Here is a 12620-nt window from a genome sequence, read left to right as displayed (position 1 = left end):
TAACTTGGTAGTAAAATTAAAATTCTTAAATATACTTTAACAAAAGTTCAAATTTATTTAGCTTTCTGTTTTTAAATCCTATAAAAAGTCAAACAATTTGCTAAAGTTATTGATAAATCTGAAATTTAAAAACGTTTCAGATTGAAACTTTACCTTTTAACGTAGAGTTTAATATATATTTTATATGTGTATAATGTTAGATACTATTATATAAAAATTATTTTTACTTTTTTGTAATTTTTTTTAGAAAAATATTTAATATTGTAAAGTATATTTTAAAGCTCATTTTTCATAGAGTTTTTCGTTTTTGTTCAATAAACAACCATGCTGACCTGATGAGTCCTAATAATGACAAAACCAGTCGTAGGTTGTTTCGGAAACTGTTGTTGTTGGTCTTGGGGCGAAATTTATTTTTTATTTTTAATGACGCGAAACATCTTATTTATTTGATGATGTTTGAAGGAAAAGCCAATTAAAAGTTTATTGATCTGTACAAAAACTTGTACCATTATAAAAGGTCGAGGATTACTTTGGCTTGAATAGCTTTTTATGTACTTTTTTTACCAAACTTTAAACCCATTATTTTCAATTTATTGAATGCTAACTTAAAACATTCTTTTATTTTAAAACTAGCTGTTTTGTTTCGCTTTTCACAATAACTTCCATTGAATTGGGGTTTGACTTTAATAGTGGGAACCCTTTAAAAATTTAAAGTTTTTTTTTAATATTTTTACTTTAATTAGTATTACTCCTAAAATAAAATAAGATTTTTTTTTAACTTACTTATTAAACTAAGTTTCTTATAATGAAATTGCTTTTTTTCTAAGATATTACCAAATAAAAATTTTCCGAAATATTCAAATTTATCATGGATTTACTGCAAAATGTAATGTTTTTCAAATAATTTTTGTTTTCTATTTTCTCATTTAACTAATTTTTATATTAAGGAAACATTAATTTTTCCAATTTCTTTTTTCTATACAAGACCTATGCACGTCTAACATAAATTTATTGCACTTAAGTCAGAAATTGATCGAATAATGTAAATTTATGTAAAACTTGCATAGGTCGGACAATAAAAAAAATTGAAAAATTGATATTTCCTTCACATAAACTTAGTTAAATAAGAATATTGAAAATATAATTTATTTAAAAATTATTATATAATTGCAATCTAGCTATGATAAACTTAAATAATTGGGAAAATTTTTTTTGGGGACATCTTAAAATAAAAAAATTTAAAGAAAAAAAAAATCTGTTATAAAAAACTAAGTTTAATAAGTTTTTTATTTTTGGAGAAAAGCTAAAACAAGTAAAATAATCGAAAAAATAACGCTTAATGTTTAAAGGGGCCCCACTACTAAAGTCAAATCCTAATTTAATGGAAATTATTGTGAAATGCAAAGCGAAAAAACGTTCTTTAAAATAAAATAAAAGTTTAAGAAAATTAAGAAAATGAAATTAAAACTAATGGGTTTTAAAGTTTGGTGAAAAATGTATATAAAAAAAGCCATTGAGCCCTCGTTCAAGTTTTATTTAACCTAGCTAAGCTTTCAAGGTGTTACTTTTTTAACCTTTTATTAGTGACTAGTTAAAGTTTAGTCACTCAGACGATAGCCTTAACTACAAAAATCTATAGCAATTGATATGTATTGATACATAAGTAATGCAACTGTGTTTAGGAGCCTCAAGTTAAAAATAATCTTTCTAATTAAAAGTAACACATTTTACTGGCAAACAATTCCTTTGCCGAGAAAATAAACTTTAATTCTAGCAAATTTTGTCGGTTACCTAGTTTATTTTCAAAATGCTAAAACTTATTTTTATCTTTTAAGGGGGTTTTATTATTTGTTTAAATTACACATATAAGTTAAGCAAGTAGTTTATTTTTTGTTTACTGCTTATATATTTCTAAAATACTGTTTATGACACACCAAACTGAAATGTAGACACTATTGGCTGTATCTCAATATTGTTTATGAACGATAAAAAAGCGCTTAAAAAGTTTAGTCTAAGATATTCGACCTGGTGTACGAAAAAAACTTATCGGTTATCGCCTAATAGCTAATAGCTTAATTTATTAACTAGTCCTCTTTTAGTTAAGTCTTTTACGTTTTGAAAAAGACAACAGTTTGTAAAATGTTTTTAGATTTATTTTAAAAAATCTTTTATAAAAAATTAATATCTTGCCAACTTAAAAAAAATATTCAAACTAAAATAAATGAAAAAAAAACTGAAATAAACACTTTTTACTATGCAAATCTCACCAAAATACTTTAAAAAATATGTTCTAAAATAATTATTTTGAGTATGAATATAAAATGCTCAATTAGATCAGTTTAAAGAATACTATGTACTCGTAAAACACAATTTATTTTTATACTAAAAGATCAGTCTGAGCTGAGCTTCTGAGTTCTGAGTCAGCAAAAACTTTTTTTTGTTTTTTATCAATTTTGTTTATCTGTTCTATCTTTTTTGATAAATGTTCCATCTTTTTTGATAATTTTTTGATAAATTTTCACTCACTTGCTTGACCTTCAGAAAACTTTTATTGTTGCAGAGGGGAGAGTGAGTATTTTCTGATGTTTTTCTACCTTAAAAAAAAATAATGCTTTATAAACTGTACATACTGTAACCCCATACTATTAGTGACCTTACTTGAATAAAATGGTTTTAGAGTTTCATTGATAATACATTTAACAGGGTTGCCACAAAACCTGGAATCTTAGAAGAACCTGAAATTTGAGAAATTAAAAAAAAGACACATGGAAAAACCTATAATTTCAAACAAGTTTTACACTTCAGGTTGTAATATTTTGATTCAACACAAAAAATCTAACATATTGGTAAAAATATTTTGTCATCATTAAAAATATTTTATTTAGAAACACACATAAACTAGCTTTACATTATCTTTTCAATGTTGTTATACTACTTAAAACAGTTTCAGCCTTAAACTTAAATTTAAACTAAGATTAGACCTAATAATGTGTTTTCTAATAGCCTGGAAAAAATTCAGAAAACCTTGAAAAAATTTCTTAAAAGCCATCCTAATTAATTTGTTTATGTGGTGAGGTATTTAAAAAATATAGAACAAAATAGAGTTGAAGTGGTTTCTAATTATTCTCAAAACCAAAATCTGCGGCTCAAAGCTCCTTTTCAGCAAGCAGTATGCATATTAAAAACAACAAAAATTAAAAAAATGTAATAAAAACTTACAGTTAGGCCTCCTGTTCAATAAATACTCTTTGTTAATGCTTTAATTTATGCTTGCTTAACTTATTATATTTTATGTTAAATAATATTTTTCTATTGATTATTAAAAATTCTTAAAAGTCAATGGGGCCCTCAAATAATTTTTAAAAATAGTGCGGCTCAGGAAAATTGGCCTGCAAGTTACATAAGGCTGCCAACCCCTGCCCTAGTGTTTAAATAAAATGGTTTAAATTTTTATTAACTCCAGCTGGAATTATGTAACTTAAGCTGATGTTATGTTATGCTTTCTTACAGTTTCCTAACTCTCATAGTGTTTTATCTGTAGAAATCTGCAGTAATAAACAAAAGATTCAGGAAATTAAATTTTAATAGAACTGAGGAGATCCTATTGTCCTATTCAATAAGAAATTCAATTGTCTTTTCCTTCCTAGCTCATTTCAATGTAAATCTATTCACAGATTATTAAACTACTAAATATTGGACATGAAAATCAATTTTAATAGCCTTAATTTATTATAATTAATGAACAACCTGTAGAAATGATAATAGTTCATAAAAAAGTATACAATAAATTACATCACACTACCACCTAGATATTGATTACAAAGCATAAAACAGGATTACCACAAAACCTGGAATCCTGAAAAAACCTTGAATTTAAGAAATTTTGAAAAAAAAAACTTGAACTTGGAACAATAATCACTGAATAACGTGAAAAAAAAATTACAAATTAATTATTAAGAATTTGATTTAACTTAAAAATATATCAAATGAATAAAACAATTTTGTCATCAATTTTTCAAACTAAAACTAAAAAGATTTATAAACTTTTTGTATAAATTGAATAATTTATTATTTTTAGTACAAGATTTTTTTTAATTAATCTATTAATTTTCACAATTGATTTATTATTTCATTATTACTTCAAACTATATTTTATAATAAATCTTTTTTTACTGCATCTGATATAACTAATTATAATTGCCTAATCTACATTTGAAATTTGTTTCAAGTAAGTAACCCAACAGTATTTTGCAAGTAAAACTTTTTAAATCAAAAAAATATTTGAATGTGTATATAGTTTTTTTTAAATATTTGAATGTAAAATAGTTACTTTTTTTATGCAGATTTTAAACTAATATGCTGATTATTTGTGGAGACACAATTGACAGAAAGCACTCAATTTTCACAGAATTCAGTTGCAACTCATTTTTCAATGTAAGTTTATTTTTACATGATATTTTAGTTTTATCTTTTAAAACAAACATTTTTCTCACAAACTTAATCTATCTTTCATCTTGTTTAAAAATCACTTAAATGCCAAAACTTTAAACTAAGTGGTCTCTAAAAGTTTTTTGCACAAGCTTTTTACGAAAACTTCAACACAGCAATATGGAAAGAAGTTTTCTGACAAGGCGGAAGAGTTTAAGTCAAGAAAAGTTGTGCAAGTTGGCAAAAATGACCATCCGGTTTTGTACGTGATGCAAAGAGAGTTTGCCACAATAACATCAGAGGGCAATGTGAGTGTTTAGCTGCTTTTCTGGTTAACAATAAATAAAATAATAATAAAAATCAACTGATAATTATTAACTTTTTTAATTTATAAACTTAGTTGCGTAGATCAAATGATTAATGAAAAACAAAATTTCAGCGGTATAATAAGTCTTTGAATACTTATAATTGCAATTTATTATTTTAAGTAAACTATTGACCATTAGAACCTTTTGTTAAACTTTAAGCTTGTTTTTCGTAATTTATCAAATCAATAAAATAAATGAATGCTCCTAATAATATTAAAAATGTTTGATAATCTTAAGACAAAAATTTAAAATGTGATTTTTAAGATTTCACTGTTTTAGTGACATTTCAAATCAGAGTTAAGAAAAAAACCTACATGATGAAAATTTATGACATTAATCAACTTTTAAGTTTTAAAATTAGAAGTGTAGATAACATTTAATGAATAAATATATAATATTGGATCGTATATGAAAGCTTGAGGTACAAATTACAAGCCCTTTTTTTATAGAATTAAAAAATCTCATTTAACTAGACATATTGTAATTAATAAAAAAGTTTTTGATACAAACATATGGACTGAAAATTTTTTGGGGTGAATTTTCTCATATAAAAAATCACTAAAAATCTATTTTCTCCTTTGTTTTTAAGCTAGAGACCTCAAACTTAAAGGAAATGTTTCTTTTATAGTTTAAAAGACTTAAAATGTTGGAATTTGAAAAATATTAAAAAATAAAAGTTTTAGAAAAAAAAAAACAAAAAGTTAGGTGGTTTAAAAAAAAAAAAAATCTACAAAAATTAAAAAAATTCATGCATTAAAGAATTTAAATTTAATTATACACATTCTGTGAAATTTTGAAGAAGATTGATAAAAAAATGAAGGAGGAGATGGACTTTTAGTGAAATATTCTTTTTTTGCGTTTTTCATTAGAAATCTCTTAAGTCACTGATTTAGATTGCTCACATCTAAAAAAATACTTAAGGGCATAGGGGGGGGGAGGGGTAAACACCCTTTTTTGGTTTTTGATCTTATTTTATATAGTTTTTACTAAGCTACAAAATGCTTTTTACAGATTTTAAAAATTCAAAACAATTTTTGAGATATAGCCGGTCAAAGTCGGAATCAACAATAGGATCCTTATGGGAGGCGCAAACTAAAACGGCTAATAACTAGAAATTACTAAAAATCTATCTTCTCCTACGTTTTTTGAGATAACTACCTCAAATTTTCAGGAAATGTTCCTTGCAGTATTTAGAAAATTCTGTCGGAACAGAATTTAAAAAAATTAAAAAATAAAAATTTTATAACAAAAAAATAAAAAAAAACTGTTTTTTTTGTTTATTTTTTATATAAAAATTTTATTTTTTATTTTTTTAAAAATTCCTTCTGACAGAATTTTCTAAATATACCAAGGAACATTTCCTGAAAGTTTGAAGTAGTTATCTCAAAAAATGTAGGAGAAGATAGATTTTTAGTGAAATAGTCTATTTTTGCTGTTTTAGTTTGCGCCTCCCATAAGGAACCTATTGTTGGCTCCGACTTTGACCTGCTATATCTCAAAAACTATTTTGAATTTATTAAATCTGTAAAAAGCATTATTTAGCTTAGTAAAAACTATATAAAATAAGATGAAAAACCAAAAAAGGGTGTTTACCCCTCCCCCCCCCCCCCATGCCCTTAACATTTTTTAAGTGGTTAGAAATGTCTGATACCTCAGATATAACTCTATAAAATAAGGTCAACTTATAAAAATCAAGAAGGACCCCTTAACTTAAAAAAAGATTCACATATTGTTATAGAAAAAAACTAAATTACTTGACTTACAGGGTTGCTACAAACTCGGGATAACTGAGGAAGTTTTGACTTTTTTGAAAATCTCAAGATGATATATATTATTTTATATTGATAAAGTTTTTTTCTAATAATAATAACTTAGGATTGTGTAAAGAACTAAAAAAATCTTAAGCAGTAAAATATGTCTGATATCAAGGGTGATAAAAGTAAAAATTATGTTCAACTTATAAAAAATAGTTTCAGACGCTTAATTTGATATTGCATCTTTATGAAGATAGTTTTGGTGAGAGTACATTTGAAATAGTACAACCTTTTTTCATTAATAAAAATTTAAATTATTAAAAAATTTTTATGATTTATTTGATTTAAAAATTATGCTTGTTAGATGAAATTTTCAAGCTTAATGCTGGGAATATTTGTTTTTACAATCAGTTCTGATTTTCTAATTTGAATGTTACTGCTACTGCCTGCTAACTTTTACAAAATTATGATATTATTATTCATAATAAATTATAAAGTAAATTTAAGTTCATATCATTTGAAATTTTTACTAAATTTAGGAACCCTAAACATTATTAAGTAAAATTCATTGATAAATATTGAAAAAAGAACATGTTGACAAAATAACTCTTTTAGCTGCCATGTGAAATACATTTAAATAGAACTGGTAACATTTAATACAAACAAGTCAAGATATTTTTGTTGGTGGTTTCTCTAACACTATAAGCTGCATAAAAGACACAATAACTAATACTTTCATGACATATCCAATAAAAAGTCAAAATTATAAATTTTTTATTTAGTTAATATAAAAGTCATATTAGTATTTTGTTTATTCAGATCAACATGATAGGCACTGACATGATGACAACATGCCACGCCGTCATTTTAACAACCAGCAATGTCACATCCGTTGGTCATTTTGACGGCTCCAAAACTTCCCAAGGCATCAAGCAACTGGTGCAGAGTTTCATCAAGGCATCACAACAGTTTTCAGGTTTGTTGAATAATGTTTGCAAGTTTCAATTAACTCTTAAAGTAGTAAAATTTACATATTCTATTTATCAGATTACTGTTATCTACAAATTTTAAGAAAAAAAAAAGATGTTGTAATGACTTTTGATATGTACTTTTGTTATAAACTTTTATCAGAAAATCATAGTTGATTAACATACTTAAGCAAGTATATTTATTTTAGAATATAGCTTAAAACACAAAATTTAAACAATCTTGAACTTAGTAAGTGTGTTTTAAGGTTTCAACAATTGGTTTTCTATACTTTTACATTAAAAAAAAGTGTGAGCACCAAAAAAAAAGTTTAATTGTTGGTTTTAGTACTGACGAAATTGAAAAGGTTCTTTATTGAAACATATTACATGTAAAGAAATAATCTGAACTTCATAATTTATTATATATTTTTTTGAAGTTTAAAAATACTTAATTTACATTGTATATTTTATATCCATATTGTTAAAATTATTATTTCTGTATTAAGGGCATAGGAGGATCCACTTTAGCTTTTACAAGTTAATTTGTAGAGTTTTATCTTAGCTATCAGACATTTTAAACTGCTTAAAGTTAACTTTTGAGGTATAAGTGATCGAAGTTGGTCCTTATGGAAGAAGCAACCCAAAAACGCAGAAAAAAGACTGTTAATTAACTCTTATTAAAAATTTATATTCTTCTTAATTTTTTGACCATTCTTTTTCAAATTTTCACAGAAAGTCCGTTACTAAATTTAAAAAAGATTTAATGCAGGATTTTATTTTTATTTTTAAAATTAAGTTTATTTTAAAAATTTAAAAATAATAAAAATTAGAAAATTATTTTTAAAAACACCAACCTATTTGTTTGATTTTTTTATTTAATACTCTTATTATACATTTTTAAAAAAATTGCAACATTAAACATAATTGAAACTACAATAGGAATATATCCTAAAAGTTAAAGGTCTCTAGCTAAAAAAATGAAGAAGATAGATTTTTAGTGACTATTAAAATAACCATAGAAATTGACCTTAAAAAGTTTGCGGACCAATTGTTTGTATTGGAAACTGTTTATAGAAAATACAATATCTCAAAAATTAAATAATATTTTAAAATTCTATAAAAACTGGCTTGAAGTTTGTACTTAGAGCTTTTATATAGGAGTCGACATTACTTGTAGTAAAAAAATAAGTTAGACTCCCTATGCCCTTAATAAAATTACTAATTATTCTCACCTCAAAAGTTTAAGTTAGTAAATTTTTAATTTTTAGTGTTTTAAGAAAGTAATAAAAATTTACTTACTCTTTTTTTTAAGTTATTAATATTGTTTGACTAATTCATAAACTATGAATTAAACGAACTGACATACGTTTAATAGTAAAAGCTGTTTATTTCTATTCGCGGCTTGTAAAGTGCAAACAGTTTAAAAGAGTCTTTATGCAACATGTTAAATTAAAGTATATATCAAAGATTTTTTACTTGGTGTACTTTCACAGACGAAGAAGTGAATCTGCATCTGGTGGGTGGATTTCTCGATGACGAAAAAACTTCGCAGAAACTTTCCATGGGAATACTGAAGAGTTTTGTTGAAGTTTGTGAGTTCTGATTCGTTAAATTACAAAAAACAAATCATCTAAATGTACTATAGCAGGGTTACCCAAACTTTTTTTCAAATGGCCCCTCTTTTAAGAAATTAAAAAATATGGTCTCCTTGTATATGAAGATTACTCAAAAACTACCATAATAAAAACCTAAGACCTTTTTTTTACTCTTCATTAGCAACTCCAGAATTTCTAGAGTGAGTTTCAAATTATGACCTCATGCCCCCCTTTGGCCCCTTTGCTGCTCATGGCCCTCTGGGTATCTGTCTTGGTCCACTTGGGAAACCCTGTACTACATTTATGGTTATTGCAGCTTATATTATTTGTCAATTTTGTAAATTAACATTTTCTTAATGTCTAATTTAACAATAGGTGACGAAAATAAGCTGAACGTCAAATTGGATTCTTACGTCTGCAGCGGTTTGAACACTTGCAGTAAAAATGTCACCACTAAAAATGTCACCGCTACAAGTAGAACGTATAGCAGTAGGAACGTCGCCTGCCCGTGCGTGTACGGTGTCGCAGTGCACAAAGGAGAAGTTCACCCTGCGTTGTTCAGTGACGTCACAAAAGGCCCTCTGCAGGATCTGAGGGGTGCGTACTCGTTGTATGGAAGCGGAAACATGCTCAACATTTACAAGTTGGTTGTTTTTTTCTAATTTTGGTAGTTGAAATTAATAAGTTGAGAATAATGACAATAAGTTAACCCTCTTAAAACATTTGCGCAAAATCCACATGAATAATTTTTTTTTTTCAATTGTTTTTGGAAACTATCTTGTTTTTAAAATTAATTATTAGTTTAAAACTTTGATTAAAGCTTGATTATTGTAAAAAGAACAGTAATAATTTTTTTGTTAACTCTTCAGTTTATTTTTTATAGCTAATAAATACTAATTACAGGGTTGCAACTTTACCTGGAAATTAAGAAATTTTGTAAAAAACATAGAAAATCTGGATTTTTTAATAATTTAACATGTTAAGTAGTAAAATTTTGATTTGACACATAAAATCTATCTTATAGATAATTTTTTTTTTGTCATCATCAAAATGTTTTTATTTAAAAACACTTTTAAAGTAGCTTTACAGTATCTTAATGTTTTTATACTATTTAACACAGTTTCTTACCTAAAACTTAACTTTAAAATACTCCAAAAAATGTATACTTTTAAAAATCTGGAGGAAATTTTGAAAATCTGAGCAAATTAAAAAAAAAAAAGTGGCAACCCTGTAGTTACCAAAAAAAATATAATAAGATCTTTAGATGGACTGGAACTAATTATAATTACCAAATGACAAAAATATCATAGGTTGTTTATGTCATGTATGTAAAAAAACACGTTTTTAAACTTGACTCTTAGTAAACAAACATTTTAACTTACAAAAGTTATTAGTCATCAACAAGACCCTTAACATTTATGACATAATATATGGCGTCATAACAGCTAAATGAGTTTGCGTGTGAAAAAGTAGCTGTGAAAAAGTATTCAAAATGAAATCGATTACATCATTGTAACTTCCTTATAATTTCATTGCACATTAATAAAACAAATAATGTAAATTAAAACTATGTATTAACTATAATTTTTTTGTATTTAAAAAAAAAATTTGCAGTACTGAAAACAAGCGAATAGAAATAGGACCTTTCAAAATGCAACAAGTAAATTACGTCACTTATCTGCTACAACAAACAGATGAATGGATTTTGAAGTTTGTTTTTTTATTTAAACTTTTCTTTTGTTTAAGGTAGTATAAAAATGTTCTTTTTTGTTTAAGCTGTTGTAAAACTTTTTCTTTTGTTGCAGAAAATATTAGTGTGATTCTTTTTAAAAAAAAAGCTGACGCTACTTAAAAAGAAACTTATGTATCCTTAAAAACAAATTCCATTTAAGAATTATTGTTGGTATTCACTATATTTAAACTTTTCTCCAAAAAGACTGTTAGTGCTAATTAAAATTTCATTAAGTTATTAATATTCATAAAAACTTTTTAATGTATTTTTATTCATTTTTTATCTTTTAATCTTGTTCACTTTTTATTTTATACAGTTTTTTTCCCTCTATAATGAATTAGTGTTTAGCGAAGATGTTTTTTTGATTAAATATTTATTTATTATCCGTAATGAACAGCTTTACATACTTTTTACTGCATAAAGCATTTATACTTAAAACTTAAATTATTTTATCCTTAATATTTTCACATGAATAATTTCATGTAAGATTATAAGTAATAATTTTCACATTACTTATAATCATACAATAAACTTATTCCTCATGCCAACGTATTATCTTTTGTATTTTTTTCGCGTTTTCACATTAGTATTTCAACTTAGTTGCATTAAAGTGTCATCAAATAATTAAACAGAAACATTGTTATTTTCACAGGAATAATTACATTAATATTAATTTTCTCACAGGAACATGTCAACGTCGCCTGAGGTGGAACCCGATAATTTCGTCCATCACATCCGGGCCTCGCTGCAGTTCATCGTGGGGAATCCCCATTTCAACAGGAAGTACTTCGTTGACAACCAGCCGATGAGGTTCCGCTTCAGTGGAGATGGTTGGGTTGAGAGTTGATATTGGAAAAAAAAATTCAAAGTACATGTAATAGTTGTGTTCATTAAAACCTTAAAGCCATTTGCCACCTGTTTTTTCTATAAAGTTAGCACTAAAGTGTGAACTTTTTGTTTCTTTTGTATTATGGATTTAGTTTTTGTTTTTTGAATGTATTTCTTAGTTTAACATTGAACTATTTTTCTACAGTATACACAACAACTTTCAATCCTTTTATGTTTCACAACTGAATGTTGTTTATCCATTAAGACTTAAGTTTACTTCTTTAATAACTTAATTTGAAAACTTCATATGTTATCATGGATTTATTAGAATTATGAGTTTAAAGTATTTTTGTTATGTCTTTTATCGAACATTTAAAAAATTTAACTTATAAAAAAGGATAAAACATAAAGTTCTTTTTTTATTCTGATTTCTAAAACATTATTTTTTTATTACAACAGAATTTTCAACCGTTTTTTGTTCTGATGTTTTTGTATTATTAGCTGATCACTGTCCTACTAGTCAATGGTTTGTACATCAGAGCTGTATAATATTTTTTTTTGTCAAATTAGGTTATGAGATATACAATTTTTATTGCTTAAGTTTACTTATAAATAAATTATAATGTGACCTAAAGTGTAACATTTAAAATACTTCATTTATAACTGAAGGTTTTTATAACTGCAGTCTTTATATATTTTCAATTTTATACTTCTAATTTTTAATAAAATCACAAATATCAGCAACATGTGTCTATTTATTAGTTTGATGAGCAATTAAGCATCAATAAAGGTAACTTAATATTTAAATGTGACAATTAAGGAAAATATGATTAAAAATTAGTAAAAATAGGTTGTTGCATATGAAAAAAATAATTAAATATTCTTCAAGTTTACACAAGTTAATGTCTTTAGTTGAAACGTTTAAACTGCAATTAAATTGTTAAAAC

At 25.4% G+C, this 12620-nt stretch overlaps 1 protein-coding gene across 1 annotated transcript; it reads left to right on the top strand.

The window, feature by feature from the left end:
- The first annotated feature begins 2490 nt into the window (after positions 1-2490).
- On the top strand, positions 2491-12396 carry LOC145844460 (protein N-terminal asparagine amidohydrolase-like). Its single transcript, XM_082951867.1, has 9 exons — positions 2491-2568; positions 2704-2805; positions 4344-4434; positions 4605-4736; positions 7370-7526; positions 9012-9110; positions 9489-9756; positions 10728-10823; positions 11530-12396. Exons 3-9 carry the CDS (start codon positions 4357-4359, stop codon positions 11690-11692), a joined length of 993 nt encoding a protein of 330 aa, XP_082807993.1. The 5' UTR covers positions 2491-2568; positions 2704-2805; positions 4344-4356; the 3' UTR covers positions 11693-12396.
- Positions 12397-12620: the final 224 nt, after the last annotated feature.

The sequence above is a fragment of the Thalia democratica genome, chromosome 1 (assembly GCF_965202585.1).
Source record: "Thalia democratica chromosome 1, ktThaDemo2.hap1.1, whole genome shotgun sequence".
Taxonomy (NCBI): Eukaryota; Metazoa; Chordata; class Thaliacea; order Salpida; family Salpidae; genus Thalia; species Thalia democratica.
The sequence above is the reverse complement of the archived record's forward strand: the minus strand, read 5'-3'. Positions and strand labels throughout refer to the sequence as shown.